The sequence below is a fragment of the Cyprinus carpio genome, chromosome B14, assembly GCF_018340385.1.
Source record: "Cyprinus carpio isolate SPL01 chromosome B14, ASM1834038v1, whole genome shotgun sequence".
Taxonomy (NCBI): Eukaryota; Metazoa; Chordata; class Actinopteri; order Cypriniformes; family Cyprinidae; genus Cyprinus; species Cyprinus carpio.
Window position 1 is genome coordinate 21,773,727 of NC_056610.1, and position 20,041 is coordinate 21,793,767.

The 20,041-nt window shown below is 35.6% G+C and overlaps 1 protein-coding gene across 1 annotated transcript; it reads right to left on the reverse strand.

Moving 5' to 3' along the window:
* Positions 1-8,136: 8,136 nt before the first annotated feature.
* On the reverse strand, positions 8,137-18,554 carry LOC109070340 (coiled-coil domain-containing protein 69). The gene is made up of 9 exons (XM_042738582.1): positions 18,410-18,554; positions 14,303-14,366; positions 13,799-13,956; positions 12,149-12,236; positions 11,913-11,986; positions 11,672-11,773; positions 11,469-11,588; positions 11,008-11,105; positions 8,137-9,657 (listed from the first exon to the last, which is right to left on the reverse strand). Exons 1-9 carry the CDS (start codon positions 18,455-18,457, stop codon positions 9,483-9,485), a joined length of 927 nt encoding a protein of 308 aa, XP_042594516.1. The 5' UTR covers positions 18,458-18,554; the 3' UTR covers positions 8,137-9,482.
* Between the last annotated feature and the right edge of the window lie 1,487 nt (positions 18,555-20,041).

A 20,041-nucleotide genomic window follows, 5' to 3' on the forward strand; every position in this document is an offset into this window, starting at 1 on the left:
TATTTTTTTGAAAATGAAAAGGTGAAAAGAAAATACAAATTACTAACAAAGTGGCACAGTGACAACGTGTCTGTCTTTCTTTTTTCTTTCTCTTTACACTACTAGGTATTCATCTATTACACATAAAGAGGTTTCATTCTGTTTCCTTAAAATAACAAAAAGTTATAAGAAATAAATAAATAAAAAATTAAAATAATGGTTTGGCAAATTTTTTAAAGTTCATTTTTTTCTATATGCACGATTCTAATCTTGACTTAAAAAAAAAAATTTTATACACACACATACATACAGTATACACTTCATACTTGTTTGACAATTTTATTTAAAATAAATCTTTATTATAATTTACACACAAATAAAAGTTGCCATGGCCTAATATTTATACTATAGTGAATTCTAGCCTGAATGTTCGCAGAAATATTCTAAATTAAAATGGGTTTTTGAACAAGCTGTTTGAAACCAATCTACCAACCACTGCTAGAGAAAACATGCATTTGTATAATTTATCTCCAGGTGACAACTAGCCCAGGTCTCCCCTGCAATAGAGAGCAGGCTAAATATATAATTACTTTCTCATTTAATGCCTATAGTGAATCTCTGGCACACTGGCCCTGAAGGAGGGGTGGAGGGACGTCAGAGTGGTCTTATCTGATCCAGACCACTTTGAGACAACACCTGTAGAATTTTCAAAGATAAATGACCACTTAAGTAGCCATAAAAGAAGATTTACTGTCAAACTGCTGCGATCCCAACAGCTGGAAGCCTTACTGCAGTGCGCCTAAAATAACAAAACTGAGAAAGTTTCATACTAATTCATACTGCTTAACTAAAACATCAAATCAATCCCAAATAGTCAGAAATTGCCTACAGACTGTCTCAAATTGGACTTTATTTTGTAAAAAGGTTTGAGGCAAACAGATCACACAGGTCCCATTAGTACTGTGCCCAAGGACTTAAGAACACTGATCCATGCTGTCAAGTGAGGTCTTTCAGTTGCCTACCTGCTGGCTCAGGTTGAAAGGTAGTTTATTTGACACCTAATGTGTTGACAGGTGTCAAGGTAGGGTGCCTCTGCTTTGTAAAGGGGAGATGGGCTGATGGGAAGAGGGGGTGTCTCGTTGCCCCTGGGGTCTTCCTGTGGTGGCGTATGTTTCCAGTAAAATCCCTAAAGGTGATGGGGCTTTAAATAGAGGCTTTAACCAGCCCAAACGACTCCCTGGTGTGCACAATTAAGCCTTTGTACATCTCTGTTTGTTTTCCTGTTTTCATGTTGATTCATTGTTTGTTTTGGTGGTATGTTATGTTCTTACGATGTCGACTTCATTTAGAGCTTTCATTCTGATGTCCGAAAGATGTCATCTTTGAACTGGGTATTGATTTCCAATATGATATATATATATATATATATAGTCCTTACAATGTTAAGTCAATGGGGTCCAAAACAACACTGAAACTCCTTGACCTTCACTGTATCAGAAAAAATGCACCGAAACGTTTGTCAAAATATCTATTGTGCTCTAAAATAAAATAATTGTTTTTGAATTTTTGAAATTCAGTTTCTCTAATTTTGAAAGTCATGACTACCAAGAAAAGCAATGGCATCCAAATCAACATTGGGCCTCACTGCCTTTCTTTGTATGAAAAATTAGTGCTGTCAAATGATAAATCGTGATTAATTGCATCCAAAATAAAAGTTTTTGTTTACATAATATATGTGTGTGTACTGTGTATATTTATTATGGATATATAAATACACACATGCATGTATATATTTAAGAAAACTGTGTTACATTTATATATTAAATATATTTATATATGATATAAATTATATGAATATAAATATATACATGTAAATATTTTCAAAATATATGCTGTATGTGTGTGATTTTATATATACACAATAAATATACACAACACACACACGTTATGTAAACAAAACTTTTATTTTGGATGCGATTAATCGTGATTAATTGTTTGGCAGCACTAGAAAAAAATTATAAAAAAACTGAGATATTTTTCAAAAAAGCCTCTTTAGTGATCCAATAAATAATTCAAATAAATAAATAACTGTGAATGATCGTTTGGCAAAATTTTGAAAGTCAAAACATCATCAATTAGTGACTTTAATTGTACGAAAAAAACACTGCGGCATTAATTAAAATATCTTTATTTGTGATCCAAAAATAAATAAATAACATAGGACGTAAAAAAAAAAAAAAAAAAAAAACATTGGATCCCACTGAAAAACATAAAAATAAAATATCCTTTTTTGTTATCCCCAAACAAACAAACAAACAAATAAATAAAGGAATTGGGAATCATTTGGCAAAAGGCAAAACAACACTGAACCATACTTCAACAACATTGAACATTTCTTCAAAATATCTTCTTTTGTGATCCAAAAAAAAAAATATATATGTATATAAAAAATATATATATATTTTTTATAAGCGGCACACATGAACCGAATGTCTTTTCATATTTACTTAAAGCACAAAATAAACATGCATGAACATCAGAACGTATTTAATTTCAACCGTGGAAAGATGTCAATACACACTTTTCTAATTAAAGTCCACCAAAGTTAATATACTCTACTGTCTGATTTGTTTGTTGGGCAAGATGGCAGATTCAGCATTATGATTGGTCAATTCGCCTGTCAATCAAGCTCTTTGTGAATTAATGTTTGGCAAAAATTTTATATTCCACATAATCACACAGGTTTTAAAGGGATAGTTCACCCAAAAATAAAAACTCTCCTGAGATGCTCTTCAGAATATCTTTTATATTCCACATAATCACACAGGTTTTAAAGGGATAGTTCACCCAAAAATTAAAATTCTGTCATCATTTACTCGCCCTCATGTCGTTCCAAACCTGTATGAGTTGCTTTCTTATGTTGAACATAAAAGATTTCCATAATAGGAAAAATGGAAAACTATGGAAGTCAATGGCAACCACCAACTGTTTGATTACCAGCAATCTTCAAAATATCTTCTTTTATGTTCAACATAAGAAAGCAACTCATACAGGTTTGGAACGACATGAGGGTGAGTAAATGATTTGGGTGAACTATCCCTTTAAAAGAAATAAGAGCCAGTAAATGATTTCAGGGGGGTTAATTTTTTGGGCATTTGGTGAATCAACTATTATGCACAAGTATAATTCTTTCTCAAGTACGAGGCTTTTTTCCAACTAAATGACTCTGAATGACTCAGCTAAAGCGCTAACAGGTTGATGGATTGTGGCAGGAAACTGACTTTGAAACGCATCCTCACTGATGATTGACTCAAATTTGTTTCTTCCTGCAAAAATGATATAAATTGACATGACACATACCACCGAGCGAGAGAGAGAGAGAGAGTGTGGACTGGCAGGAATGTGGCTAAGCTGCATCTCTTGTCCATCATCCACCACTGATGTAAGGCACATGTCAGTCACGCTTCTTCCCGCTCTCAGCCCGGCCGCAGGGCAATCCTCACCCAATAACACATCTGTCAGGTTCAGAGCTGCCTGGTGCCCACAGATTAAGGACTAAGATGACAACAAGCCATTAATCCTGAAAAATATTGTTAATATAAATAAGTCGAGGATTTGGACAGGTGAGCGCCCATGTGTGTCGTTAAACAACAGTCCAATTTGCAGGGAACGTTCAGTGATCGCTATACCTTCAAACACACTGGTCTATTGTGCCTCCAAAAAAACAAACCTCATGAGGAAGATCCCTGGTGGCAGTTTCATAAAGCGCACAGACTTCCTGCTCTAAGTAATTAGTCTTCCTGTATCAGCCAAGAGCACCTATATAGACTCATTAGGGAGTCACCTTTTGAGTGCACACCAGTGTCCTTGACCCCGTAAGGGAAATACTGCAGTGAGCATTTAGCACAATTATGTGATAATGTGCAAAAGCAAGCTGTTTAATCTGATGTCATTTCCGTGTCCAACTTTGTCTACCAGTAATAGTCAGCTTTTAGACCATAATTTATGTTTTGTTCCTAGGGACACTTTGCTTCAGGGGTGGTGTACCATTAACTAAACCGAATATCTTCTGCATGTTTTCACCTGTATGAGAGCTATGCAAAAAATGCCATAACTCACCATATCTCTGGGCGACTGAAGACATATGAAGGAGTTTCTGAAGACCTTGAGCACATATTTCAAAGTGACCGAAACAACTCATTCACTAGCTCATCGAAGCTGTCAGTTTATCTGTCCGTCTAAATGTGGGGCATTTGGAAATCTAATCACTGGTAACCATAATGAATTCTTTTGAAGATTAAAAGAAAGGAAAGGTAAGCCTATTGTATTATAGTGTGTATAGGCTACAAATAGAAACCACAAGGTAATCAAAAGTTAAACTAATCCATTACACTACTTTTATTACCTCATAATGAAGCCTCCACATTTAAATAATTTGCATATTTGAATAAAAATGTAAAGATGATAAGCTTAATATGAAGTCTTTGTGGAATTTACCGGTTTTTACCTGACAATACAGGTGGTATCGTTTCAGTGATCAGCTCTACCCATCAAATCTCTTGATTTATTAACCAGGCAGACACATGGCGCTATCATCCCGACAAATTACGACGAGTAGTCAGCGCAAACATGTTGTATCTTATCTGATTTGAATTAGGAATGAAGCCAACGCTGGGAGGAACGCGCATGACTGCAGCAGAGCGCGCTCTAGTGGTGAGTAATGACGTCACACTCCCAACAGTAGCCCATTGAGAACGAGACGCTCGGCTCTTCTGAAGCCTGAGGGAGAGGAACATGTATGACACTATTCCGCTTGTTATACGTGAGAACAAATCCTTTTTTGCAGATTTTTTTTTTCCGGGGAGGAAACGTCTCCCAGAAACGTGAAGATGATAATTCCTGTTAAACATGGATCAAATAGGTTACAAATAAGGCATAAATATTCTAATAATCTACTTTTAAACACGTAGGCCTACCAGGTATAGAATTAAAATCTCTGTATGTAATCATCCTCATTTAAATACTCTAAAGATGCCAAGTGGTGTATAGCCTATGCATTTCTTGTGCACGTAAGGCTTCACGTTAATACGCAACTTTATGGCCTAATATATATATATATATATATATATATATATATATATATATATATATATATATATATATACTTATTAAAAAAAAATAGGCCTATGATGTCTTAAATAGACAAAGTTAAAACAAAACGTCATTGTAAAAAAACATTTGAAATAATTACAAACATTTTGCCTATTTTCTCCCTTTTAATATTTCAGCCTTTTAATCAGACCCAACCCCCCCCCGTTTTACCTCCAGACAGATAAACCGCAGGCATTTTGCCTGCAATATTTACAAAATATCAAAATTAATTTTAATTCAAAACCTACACACATGCTTATAGAAAAGGTATATTTTGTATGAATTTGCGCATTTGTTAGCAAAAATAAATGAGTAGATCACGTCATGCACTGTAAAACACAAGGAAGAGTAGTGTAAAGGGGTCCGACATAAAACAGTTTTAGCTAAAATAGCTTATAAACGCGAATCCCCTGCAACTTATGCACTGGTGAATGAAGCCTTGGGTAGCTATGTCTAAACTGTTAGATGCTTCAAATATCTGATTGTTTCATTATCTGTTGTTTGTGAAATGATCCACTGCATGGTTTAAAACCCAGGTCATGTTTAAAATATTATACTGCTGCAGTGAAACAGGAGTTTAGGAAATGAAGCTGATTATGGTGTGTAAAAAGTGGGGTGATAACCAGCCCCACACCTTTTAATCAAAGCTGTTTTCCCCGGGGTGCAATTTTCACCTTTTTTTGTTCTGAGTCAAAGTGATAAGGAACAGCTCAGCCGCCTTAAATCTTATTTGAGAAGATTTCTGTCTGCCTCCAACCCCTGACAATTTAAAGGTTATCTTTGCTGTAATAGACTGAAATTGTAATGAATAACCCGTTCGAATGCGCGCGCGTTTCAGCAGATGTAAGTTAATAGCAACACATTATTTTCCGCACTGTTAATACATATGGGGACGCTTCTGCTGGGCAATTAGCAGATAATGGAATGAAAGACCGGTGTTGTATTACACTCATGTGGCTGGTGATGATGTCATTGAGGGACAGCGCGTGAACTCAGGTGTACGGCTACACGCAAAACCCGCGCGCCTTCCCGCAAAATCAGAGAGGAAGGAATTACATCTTTTCTCTTTTGAAAAAAAAGGCGGCTTTCTTACACAAGTTTTAGTTGATATAAAATATTATCTATATTTAGTAATTTATATTTTATATTTACTAACAATTATTATTTTTTCAATACTAAAATTATAATTAGGCTATTTATTCCCGTTTGTAGCCTAAATATTCCCACATTCTTAAAATGGGACAAATAGGCCTAATTAGAATATCTAGCTATAGGACTGTTGGTGACATTGAAGTTAACAAACATTGTTGCATTATATGAAAAAATAACTAAATAAATTAAGTAACCTTGATCTGTTGGAGTAAGCGAGCATTTAAAAATAAATAAATAAAAAAAAAGTGTTACCGAATACTGAGTTTCGGATTGTAATTATTGGACAGACAGCTGATTAAATTAGACAATGTAGATAATTTGTAGGCTATATGCAGTGCGTTTTAAATATTTATATTACAATAATACAATCAACAAAAGCTCAACACTGATAAAAGTGCAAGTGCATCTTAAAATATCCTTAATATTCATGCTACACGTGCAAGTGCTCCAGCTTTAATAATGACTTAAAGCAAAAATATAATCTTTTTTTTTTTTGTCTCAAAAACCTGCTTCACTGCTGTTTCCTAACAAAGGAATAAAATAATAATAAAAACAAAAATGGGCAAAATCGCTACTACCTTATACAATAACAAAGACTTAACATGAGTAGTAACGTTTCATAAACGTTTCAAAATTTTCACGAAGAAACATAAAGCTGCATACTTTCGTTGAAAGAAAAAAAAATTAACGTCAGCGGACCATACAATTATTCCTCGCAACCTTGTTTGAAATGCATTATTTCTGACAAATATCTCAACATTTGTATTCAGTAAAGTACTCAGACACTAGTCTCACTAAACGCACATTCACCAACTTAGCATTATTAAAACAAATAGGCTACTCAAGTAATTTTGCCTTAAATAGGCATATATAAAAATGCTTTCTATAGTTGCTTTACAGTGACTGAATGAAAAAGTGGTTTTATTGACACCATGACTTAATCCGGACATCAAGTCGGATGTTGACTTGAGATCTGCTAGTGTTCACTTGGGCTGGAATGAAAACACTTGAGATTCTCCAGGTGGCTGTTAAATGCTCTGGGAACCTCCTGACATCACTACAGGGGGCTGACCTGTGCTTATCTTAGTGGCTAGGCAGGTATTGTCCAAACATGTCAAACAGTCAGGGAAGCAGTGAACCTAACATCCGCTCAACCAGCAAAAAGAGCCGGGCTCTTCTCCAGTTAAGTGCTGTGTAGTCTAATAGGGGGGCACCACGGGGCAAACGTCTCAGTCTGTCAATCAGCCGGGCTTTATGCTCTTATTTGTCATGAGAGACACCCAACAATCAGTGTCTCATTACATGCAACAGTGAAAGTTGTGGGGTGAGTGACCTTATACATGAGTGGCAAAGTCAGCTGTGGGCCAAGAAGCAAAGGGAAATATTAATAAACAATACTTTAATATATTAATTTAGCTATTTATAAATTGCTTCAGTCTGGATCAGACTATTTCTAACATCAGGTGCACTGGCATAATAGTAAACTAATGTTTTTAAAGAATTGCTGACTGCAGAATGACTTTAATGTACTGTAGCTGTAATTCAAAACATATTGACAGGCCAAGCTGAAACACCCAAACAACTTAACTTGTCAGAGCAATAACAAAAATTCTCACGCCTGTTTTAATCTTGAGTCCTTGCGCCCCCTAGGGTTAAAATCTGTGTATTAACATCTAAGCTTTTGACAAGCCTTCCATTCATTTCAATAATCTTGAAAGCCTAATTTGACTTGATATTCATTTAGGAAAACCAAGAATGAATACTTGAGTTGTCATTTCTGGAGTAATTTGTGTGGGATTTTCCCAAAGCAGCTATTTGGTTGATTGATTTTGTTCTGGAATAACTGTACAGAACTTCTCAGTCCCTCTGATGCAGTTTTTATTGCTTGATTTTTCCAGGAAACACCTTAAACCAAAGGCACTGATGCAGAAGTAAACATATACATGGCAGAACATTTACAATAATACACAATAGCTTAAAAAAAGAGGGGGAGATTAAAAATCAAATCACTGCAATTAGAAGAAAATGAAACCCAAAAATGAAAATTAGGTGAAAATGTACCCAGGCCTCAGATCATCCAATATGTAGATTTCATCATGAGAACAGATTTGGAGAGATTTAGCATTCCATCACTTGCTGACCAATGGATGATCTGCAGTGAATGGGTGCCGTCAGAATGAGAGTCCAAACAGCTGATAAAAACATCACAATAATAAACGGTTGCTTTCAGACAAAATAAAAGTTGATAATGCATAATATTGTTTCCTCCAAATTTAATGCTAAAATGCCTTGATGGGTTTTGTTTATTTTAAACATTTTAATTTCACAAGACGTTAACTAATGGACTGCATTGGTGTGGATTACTGTTGTTTTTATCAGCTGTTTGGACTCCTAATCTGACGGCACCCATTCACTGCAGAGGATCCATTGGTGAACAAATGATGCAAAGTTAAAATTTCTCCACATTTCTGTGTGAACTATTCCTTTAAAGTATTCAGTAACTTTAAGGAGCATACTGGGATTGTTCAGAATTTTCAGATTATTCTTTTAAAGTTTGGGTTTGTCAGAGTGACAAAACAGAAGATGGCTAAACTAGTCTCTTCTTGAAATACACATGCTAGTTGAGCCAACACTAGTCGCCTGAGCTAAAATGACTATTTTTATCCAATAGGACCCTAGTATTTTACCTACCTCTGAAATACTGTGTGCAAAGTGTAGACTGAAAGCATATTGGTAATCACCAAAAGCCCATTATCTCTCCAACAAATAAAATACTGATAAAAGTGCAAGTGCATCTGAAAAGATCCCAGATATTCATGCCACACGTCCAAGTGCTCTGGCTCCAATAATGTCTTAAGAAAAAATATAACAGTCTTTTTTGCTTACAATACCTGCTGTTTCCTGGAAAGAAATAAAAATAACAAAACCGATATCAAAAATTGGCACCAACTGCTACTATACCTTGTACAATAACAAAGAGACTTAACATGAGTAACTACTGCATAGATCCACAGCTATTTTCAACCAAAAACTCTTGATAAGAAACGTCTCTTCAAACAAAATGTACAAAAATATTTGTTTGGCCAGTTGAAATGATTAATGCAGTGAGTAAGTCCATTTCAGCACTGCATGCTCACAGCACTGCGAAGGCACTGAGGCCAGGCGGGGTCAGTATACAGTGATGAGGGTGGATGCTGCGGTCAGCTGGGAGACACTTGTGTGGGTATGACAGAAGGAAGGTGGAAGGAGGAGCACGAGTCTCTGCGGTGTATGAGTTTAAAGAGCAGCTCTTCTTTCTCCTGGCTGAGCTTCTGGTTCTGCAGAGACTGCTTCTCTAGCGCCTCCTGCAGCTCGTTCTGCTCCTTGGACAGTTGACTGAAAGAGGACGACAAGAGTTTATGGAAAAGCGGGAAATAATATTATCTCAAGAAAAAAATAAGTGTTTATTTTATGTAGACTCATACATTCAGTCTATGAAAATGTCAAACTTGTAACTGGGCAATCCTGGAAATAGCAAGGGAAGTGTTGTTAACAGCATCTAAAACGCCAGGTGGCGCCACATACAAGCATTTGAGCTAACAAACCTTCCCTCGGACACCATCAGCGCAAGAATAAAATGACACCAAGGAAAAATTTAATTTAAAAACTTTATTATATTTGGACAATAGCAAGTGAAAGCATACTGTATCATATTTGAGACACAAATTTCAAAGGCCTCTAAATTATCAACATAATCAAAACTTTGCTAATTTCTGTGAAATCTATACTGACTTTTATTAAGTAAATGTAAGAGTAACTATTATATCTTTAATTATTTTTCAAGATGAACACTTGCTTTTTGATTGTTATTAATGATTTTTGTTTTTACAAAAATCACCTTAAAATGTATCAAATATGATGCATCAGACTTTTGAGGAACCTGTATTTATTTATTTGCATGCCATTACGTTCATCCCCCACAATAAAAACAACAAAGCTTTAAATCTTAATACATTTTACTTGAAAATATAAAGTGACAACTAGTATTTATATGCATTTTATGCAAGGAGTCCTACTGAAGTCCTATACTGTTATAAAGATCTCACTGATTTACATTACTTTTTTTAGCAATACAACAACACCTGCACAAAATGACATATTCTTGCTTCAGTATTAGCTCCATATTCTCTTATATCATACTATATGAGCCATAAAAGCCTGATGTATCAAATACGCTATATGCAAATATGCTTAAAAAAACAAAACAAAAAAAAAACATGTTTTTTAGTACCAAAAATATCTAAACGGTCAATAAACTGTGCCCTTAAAAGATCTTACTATTATTTCATATATCAGGTTTGCAGAGTTAAACAAAATTAAATAAATAAAAAATATCAGTCAGTTTCATTGCCATATCGAAACTTCATAAAATCCTTGTAAAATTTCGGAGATACTGCATGTGCTACTTACATTCTCAAACAGAATTGCAATAATTCCTGCAATTGGCTGGACAAACAAATAGTCCTGCCCCAAACACAATGAGCAGAGCAGTGTTTTGATAGCACTACAAAAGCACAGTCACAGTGTTAACACATTTTGAGAGGATCAACCCCTAAAAATGCATATTAAGCTGAGAGAGGAGAAAGATGACACATTTAAAGTAAATCTAGATAAGACCCTAGATAAGACACTTTCACCCTGAGAAAAAAAAAAATACTTAGTTTGCAGATTGACATAAACACTTACTGTATGAGGCTTTGGTAGTTGTCTATCCGCACTCTGTAGTCCTCGCTCTGCTGGAGAGCCTGCAGGAGCTGATCCTCCAGCGACAGATTCTTCTCTACCTGACAGTCACATCACAACAAGAAGCAGAAGGTTATCAAAATAGCTGACATATTGGAAAAAAAAAAAAAAAAAACTGGTTTTGGTTTGAGTTGGTGACTTCTGCATTTCTTTATGCAAACAAATAGGTCAATTTGCCACATTCAAATAAACACATGAATACACAAATAATGCACCTGCTCTTATTTCTGCGCATTATTTCTCCATGACTGAGTATAAAGCAGATGACTTGTTTAACAAAGTGGATAAACAATTTTAGATAGAGGGACCAAATGTACAAATGTAAGAATCTGCCATTGAAAAATACGTATAATCTGAAGATCATGAGTTATTGGCCCACAATAACTACCAATACAAGTTCATACCAGTGTTTCCATCTGCAGCAGCTTGTTCCCCTGGTCCTGTAAACGCTCACGCTTCATTTCGATGACAAATAACAGACTCTCCTGCTCCTGCTCCCAGAACGCACCAGGGCTGCCATGAGTCTGGGATGAAAAGACAGATTCAGTTAAATACTGCAGCTATCTGAAGCACGCTTTGCCAACAGATCTCCACCCTCCTAACAAACCTCAATATTTCTCTGAAGGTCCCTCTTGAGCGTGGACTCCTGCGCTCTGCGCTTTAACTCGTTGAACAGCTTCAGCTCTGACGTCAGCCCTTCAATCTGATCCTGAGTTCAGAGGAAGTTCAGACCAATCACTTCAAAATCAAGTCTTGGTATGTCTAGCTTGACGTGGGAAGTATATTAGATCAGCTCTCATTTAAACATATTAAGGCAATTCAGAGCAGTACAAACAGATGCGTTTTACCTTCAGCGCATTCTCAGCTGCTGCATGAGACTCATTTAAAACATTCTTCTCTTCACCGTGTAATCGCTGTAGCTCTGCAAAGTAAACAATTTTTGAATATTGCTATCCCTCTCTCACATACATACACACACACACACACACACATTTATGCTCTTAGAAAATGTGTTTGCCAAAGTTACAGTACATTTCTGTGTTTGTCAGCTGTTGTTAGTATTACAGTGCTGCTGTGCTCTGACCTTCTGTTGCGCTCTGATGCCGCTCTAAGGTGCTCCTCATCTGTTTTTCATGAAGATCATTTAGATCAGCGGTTATCTCAGTCTTTACCTGTTAACACAAGAAATTATGCATTTATTTGTTATTTATTGCCTTATCAGCAGCAAAGGCTATTTTCATGGCAACGTAGTACAAATTAAAGTGCCCCTATTATAAGTAATGATTTTGGTTTTGGGAGTCCCCAACAACAGGTTGACATGCATGTAAGGTCAAAAACACTTTCATTGTCTTATAATATGCATTTATTTTTACCTTACTTGCTCAGCGACTCCCAAACGATTCACTCAATGATTCATTTTTCCAAACCCCTCCTTTGCATGATGCTAATCAGCGGTGATTAGTCAGATTGGTCTCATTTTCATTTCATCATGCCTGTAATGCCTGATAAAGCAGTTTTTGAGCGCAGTGCTGCTTTGTGTACAGTGTTACCAAAAGCGGCACCTAGTGGCAAAGAATTAATTTGCATTTTCATTCAGACCAATGCGGAAATCGATTGATGTCAAGTTTTCCCTGGTCTTCGCTCACAACAAGTGGGCGGGCAATATACTAATGTTTCATGTCGGCTTGGGATTAGTTTAAAAAAAAAAAAAAAAAAAAAAAAAAAAAAAACCGACTTGTTTCAATGATTCAGAGTCGACTTATTTTTTTGAGAGACAACTTTATACACGGTGCACTTTTAGATTTAAAACTTTGCAGGATGTTTTCATTCACTTAGAGCTGTTACACAATGCATGAAAGATACTTTTCAAAAATCCATAATAGGGGCACTTTAAAATAAGAATCTTCTATAAAGAATGATATGCAATAATATTTTCAATATATAAAAAAATAAATACTGTTTACATAAGATCTTTCAGTTTGATTAATGTCCATTAATGAAATTTCTAAATAAATCCATTTAAGACAAGATACAAAAATGTTTTACAAATAAAATAGATAAATAAAATTGAATAAATTAACAGTAAATAAGTTATCAAATTAATTATGATAAATTAAAATCAACTGGAATTGAGATGATAAAATAACAAATAAAATGTAAATTATAAAATGAAAAATAAATCTGAATATCTGTCAAACTACCAGTAAAACTTATAAGCAAACCTGACTCAGTTTTAATAATAAATGTATACTGTTTTTTTTTTTTTTTTTTTTAAATGCGTATCTTTAACTGCTAATAATTTTACATAATAAATTAATCTGCAAAGTTCTTAAAAAAAACAAAAAACAAACAACATCTTTGTTCTCTCTTGTTAAAGCAAGCAGTGCTCTACTGTGTTTAAACACACAGACCAGCCCTCTTCACAGGGCAGTGAATAACATCCCTCCCTGCAAACAGGTTTAGCTTTGTTGGTCAGAGGTTAGCACAAGAACAGATGTACCAAAGCACACGTTCCCAAACCCTGAACAACAGCGCACAGAATCGGCCTTGTTCCCAATTATGCTGTAATAAATGCATGTCTTGTTTTTATTGCCGCTGACAGCTTCATAACGCATAACCCGCTGACATAATCTGGGATCAGGATACTAGTCGCTCTTGAATGCCTACATGAAGCTACATGTACTTGCTATGTATTCCATTCACACGACAAAAAGAAAGGGCTTTCAAACTCTACCTTCTCTATAATGCTGTGGACTAAAGTGCAGATGTCTCCAGGATGGTCCTTGAGGAGCTGGTCTCTCTCCTGGTCTCCTGAAGCCGTCAAAACTGCATGCAGTATCTTTAGCTGACACTCATAAGTCTCCAACAGATTCTCCTCAGATGAGTGTGTACCTGGGGGAGAGCAACTGAACACTACATTGTTTGCTCTATGGTTCATCTGAAACAATATCTCCATGAGCTTAAGCCAGGATCGCCCACGGCCAGCAACACAAGAGTATTAACAGGTCTCTGCAACCCAGCATCACTGCTACAAAACCCTGCGCTCTGCCAACAACAACACACTTCACAATGGAATCGTGGGACATTGAAAAGACACATTTACAGATAATAACCATAGCACACGCATCACGATCTAGAAGTGCAAAACAAGCTTTTCAGTCACAATGCATTTTCTGTTTTCGTTTATCTAAAGAACATCTGCACATGTTCCCACGACATGACGAGAGAAACCACTTACCACTTCCATCTTGAAGTCTGATGTCCTTTATGTGTTTCTCATCTCCTTGTACTTTATTTTTTTTCTGAAAGACATTGCAGACACAGGATCAATCATTCAAAAACTAGCTGACAAACTCAATCTATATGCACAACTTGAACATTTCACAGAAGTGTCATATAAACTTCTATTTGTTGCATTCCAAAGCAGTCTACCATTACCGGTGAGATATGTGCTCAAGATTGCATAACCATGACATCATTGAAAAACCACTTCCAGTGGTGCAATGCACTTTGAAAACTTGACTTGTCTTTCTCAGTGGGTGGAACAAGTGAAATCTAATTTACTTTAAAAGGTGCGGTATGTAATATTGACAGAGTGTTTGAAATGGGAATGAGCGAAGTTCGCCTGAGTTCGTTTGTTGGGTTCCATGGCTGTAATACGCTGCGTTTTCCACCAACTGGCAACCCAAGCTGTCGAAATACTATTGGATAAACCGGCAAAGGGCAGAGTCACACAGACCAAAACAAAAACAGACATTCCGACACGGAACACACATTTCAGAGTAGAATAGCTGACGGTAACATTGCTTTTAGAAAAACAAGTATGTGAACTTTGGTATACTGAGGTTACATCTTTGTGTGAGAACAAAGATGTTTTATAGTACAGTCGAAATAAGATTTTTTTCCATTGCAGACAGTCACTGCCTATTATACACTGATGATATACATAAGAACAAAAACAGACAGACGGACAAAGTGTCAGGGCCTATTTAATCCCACATGCTCACCAAGGCTGCATTTATTTGATCAAAAATAGAGTAAAACTGTATTATTGTTAAGTATTTCATTTTATATATATTATCTTCAGTGTCACACAATCCTTCAGAAATCATTCTAATATGCTCAATTCCCCTTTAATAAATTACTTATTATATAAACAGTTGTGTGGCGTAATATTTGTGTGTTAACTGCGATACATTTTTTCTTCAGAATTTTTTGATAAATATAAAGAACAGCGTTTACTTGAAATATAAATATTTTGTAAAGTTATTAATGTCTTTACTGTCAGTTTTGATCAATTTAATGTGTTCTTGCTAAATAAAATATTCATTTCTTTCACCCCCCCCCCTTACTGACTCTACATGTTTGAACAGTAGTGCACATAGACTTTAGTTAACAGTGTTAAGCAAAATGAAAGACAAACATTCTAACTTCTCCAACGATGGTCTTCTTCCTGCTCAAAATATTAATATACTTATCGTTCAGTTGATTATTATGCTCTCCACACAAGCCTTGAAATTTAGGAAGAATGCTGTCATACATCCATAGGGAGTAAAGAATGTGGAATTCCAGTGTGAACGTCTGCAGATAGAGCTCAGGGTCGGTAACGTTCACAGTGATTTAACATTCTGAAGCTTACGTGCCAAATGTCTGCAGAGACATAACCTACACACAGCCTCAAAACACTCACAAGTGCAAAATGTCTCTCCTTTGAGAGCAAAATCTCTTGTTTAGTTCAGGTAAGAGATGTGTTTCCCAACAAAACCAATTTTTACAGCTCACAGTTAAGCTCTGAGAGCTGCAGCAAAGACTATCAGTGAGTTAAATTTCACAGTTTCACATTTAGTATGACTTTCATCTACTATCACCATGATTTCTGGGGCTTGATTTGCCCCTACTCTCCTTTCTCTTCAACTCATTCAAGAACAAAACCAGTCAAACCTTGTCAAATCATCCTGGTTTATTAACTACTGAGATTCTGACTGTCACTTGAGACTGTTTAAATGAGAAAAGACAAGACATGTGCGGTTAAGTGTCAGGGTGGGACACAAGCCAACTAAAACATGACACTTATGCTTCCCGCAATCCACAGTTTGAAAGGAACTACAAGCAAATGATGTCATCCTGCCCATGTACACTTGTATAGAAACGCCCGCCTGGAGGGCATTCAGCTTTCCTCTGCTCAATGCCACTGATTTTTACCAGGTTTATATTAGGAACTAATGTACTAAGACAGTGATATTAAAAGAGCAAACTAAGTATACACCTTATTAATCATGAAAACTATGCACAGACGAAAAGATGCAGCCAGAATATGAATTCAGCTTGCTCAATTTGCACACAAGGCATTTTTCCATTGAAAAGCATTATAAAGAAAATGCTTGATATGGCTAAATGCATTCATATTCTGGGCTCAGCCCGCTTGCTTATTTAGTTTGCATCATCAGTAAGGTGTATGCTGAATTTAATCTTTTAATATCACTTAATACATTAGGACACAATAAGCATTTTTTTTTTTTTTTTTTTACAGAATTAATCACTATTTTTAGTCATTAAAATACTGCGGCTAGTGCTTTATATGGATCGCAAGAGCACAAAACTTGCATTTTGTTCACATCACTTTATTTTTGTTCTTTTTTGAGAGGTGATCTAAACTCGTAGCTTGATTGTGCTGCAGTTCGATGGATGTTTTGCCCTCCAGGTCTCCACGGCAGTCATGTGGCCGAAAACTATAAATAGCATTTTAAAGGTCTACAACTTTCTAATAGTGAAACAATTTAGTAGCCTAGGCTTACTTTTCAAAAATTAATCAGCATTAAAAACCCAAAACAGGAACTGCTTGGATCTCTTAATTCGGTTTAATCCACAACAACACTATTATGCATTTGCTGGCTCTCTGTGGCAGGGAACCAAATGTTCTGGAACTTTATGGAACCCATGGCTTTATTGCACTTTGCTGTCATGTGGTTATTTGCTTTTTATGCAACTCCAATAGAGGCTGTAATACTGAGTGTAAGGCCTTCTCTGTCTGCTCTTCGGGGAATTTTCACACTTCTCCAGTTGTCCATGTCAAGTATACTGACACATGGCTATGTGATTAACAGGACCAAATGAACTCTGGCTGTTTATAGATCACATTAAAACATGCAGTGAGAATCTCGGGACCCTGTGTCTGTCACATCCAAGCCCAGTGAATATAAATCCTTCAGCAATCTGGGCTAATGAAAGCTTGACCCTGTTACTATCAAAGCCAGATTTCCCTGTATGTCTGAAGGCCCCAAGAATGCATTGATTTTTCTCATGTATTTACATTAAAAATAGTCAAATCTAAAGTGCCAACGATGTTCTGGTGGTTTTCCTTTTAATGCACGCATGAAAAAACATTAAAATGCAATTTATTAAAATAAATGGCTATATATGGCTCTTCTGTGACGAACAAAAAATAGAATAAAAAATAATTAATATCTGTATAAAAACATGAACCACATTTTCCCCTTTAATGCACTTAAAAATACATTAAAAATGCAATTCACAGTCAAAATAACTAGGTTAAAAAACACATAATACTAAAAAAAAAAAGGTCCAATTAAAATACTGAAATTCTTAAATTAAAAAAAGTTTCCATAAAAAAATTCATAAATAAGTTTTCATAAATACTTTGGCAATGCACATAAAACAGACATATTCAGGTCATTAATTATGGATTTTTTTTATTATTGAAATTTTTTTTAAAAAAAACAATCACGCCACTCAACAAAAGTAACCCTAAGGAAAAAAAAACTTAGCTATATTTACAAAGCTGTGTACCAAAGTACATTCATTAAAACAACTAAATTATAACATTTACACATAGTGATACAAATGTTTTCCAAAAACGTACGAAACTAACAGGGATACAAGTGGGTTCGTGTCTAAAAACTAACAAAAACTAAATTTAAATTACATTTAAAAAACATTTTACCACCTCGTATATCCTGATTTGTCATTGACCGAAATGCGGAACGATTTAAAAGGATCACAAAGTGATCAAACTTAAATGCTGGATAACACGCCTTTAATTGTTCATAACGGATTGGCATTTTAAACAACAGTAACGTTAGATTTCATCTGTTCAACCCGGCATCTGTTTCTAATTAAAACTTTCACAAGTCGACAAACTATCACGAGAGCTGTCGCATCGACCAACGCTTTAGGGAGGAAGTAACAAGTGATTTGAGAGAACAAAACAACAGTGGCTCCCATAAAACAGACACATTTGCACGTGCTGTGTTTGCAACATTTCTCAGCTCTCATTGTGAGTTTGCGTTATCTGTGAACATCCTGAGAAGGGTTTAAAACGACCTACCTTTTTCCTGGAGACCTGGCCACAAACTTTGCTGTTGTGACAACCCATGCTCCTCTGCTCTGCCTCTGTATTCTACCCCGTTGTGTCGCTGCTAAGTTTCTGGCTGTCTGCAGCAGTTCAAATATGAGCCGAGCTCTCATTGTCGAATAGGCTGAGGCTGCGCGGAGGGGCGGGAGCTGCAGCGTCAGGGCGGCGTTCCGAAAACGCAGGCTGCATTGACATGAACAATTTAAGCCAAGACATGCGGGGAATCTGTGCACAGCTGCGTAAACGGATGCACACCGCAGCTTCCTTAAATGCAAAAATAAATAACTAAATAAAATGGGTAAAAAATTGGTCAGTACAATATTCCTTAAATATTATGACTATTGTTTCCCCCCTTTCTTTCTTTCTTTCTTTCTTTCTTTCTTTCTACTTAATGTATTTTTCTATCTCTTTTGAATTTTAATTGCTGTATTGTTTGGCCATCCTTGAAGCCCTGTATTTCCTTAGCAAGTGTTTAATAAAAAAATAAATCAATAAAGATAAATAAATAAAATAAAAAGTATGTCCCTAAATATAATACAGTTAAATTAAACATTTATTAAATAAAGTAATTGTTTTATTAAATAATTTAACATGGTTTATTATAGAAATATTAACAAAATATTTATTTATTAAATATGAATATTATATGATGTTAATCAAAATGCATCATATTTTATTTTAAATAGTCATATAAAGAGTTACATTATTTATAGTTATGGAAAGTGTAAATATATATATTTGGAACCAAACTCTTCATATGCTTGTATGGATCTGGGTATTCGGTGCTAAACAATGTTTAATTTATGTTTATGCCATAAGGAAGCCATAGTTACAGGTCACATGGTAGCTCAAACACACTGAAGTAATAGATACTGTGCATTACAGTTAATATCAAAGTTTATAAACTGTTAACTATCTTGTATAAAAAAATTAGGTTAAAACAGAAAGTTTGATGTTTGAGGTTTAATTAAAGACCATAGGCCCTACAGACAGATAGTTACTATCTGGTCAACTAGAAAAACATTGCAATGAGCAAGTTTAGCAAATTTAAAATGGCCATATTATCCAGCAGATCTGAATGAGGAGAAAAACTGTGAGGCTCACAGGTGAATCGTAAGCTGCCATACCGTCATCCCGCTGCTGTAGAGGAATTCTGTTTAGAGAAACTGTCAAAACAGCAGTGATCCATAGCCAGCGGTGAGGTATGTGGATGCACATGCTGAATGTAAACATTACAGGGTTCATACTGGCTGCTATAGGTATGATTTCATCACCAGTGTCATTTTAATGACAAATGAGTTAAACACCAAGCATGGATATTTAAACCTTTCTAGCATTCTACAACATATTGTCAAATATTCAGTGGAGAAAATATAAACGGGCAGATGTGAGCTCATTATATTCACTGCTCTATATGGTGCATACAGTAGTGTGTCAGAGATACATCTATCTTTGGCCTCTTGGCTCTCTTGTTTGGTATATATTAAGGGTTAATGTGATACATCGACTTTAGATCTTCTGGGTAATTTGAGACTTTCCTTTTTGTCGAAACTCTGTCTATTTATAGTAGCGTCTCTAATCTGTCATAAATACGATAGAGCAGTT

Excerpts from the sequence above, each read along its gene's own strand:
- LOC109070340 (XM_042738582.1), bottom strand. The coding sequence starts at position 18,457 with ATGGGTTGTCACAACAGCAAAGTTTGTGGCCAGGTCTCCAGGAAAAAG. Across the intron at positions 12,237-13,798 it reads TCCACAGCATTATAGAGAAG|GTAAAGACTGAGATAACCGC; the intron begins GTAGAGTTTGAA and ends TTGTGTTAACAG. Across the intron at positions 9,658-11,007 it reads AACTACCAAAGCCTCATACA|TCAACTGTCCAAGGAGCAGA; the intron begins GTAAGTGTTTAT and ends GTCCTCTTTCAG.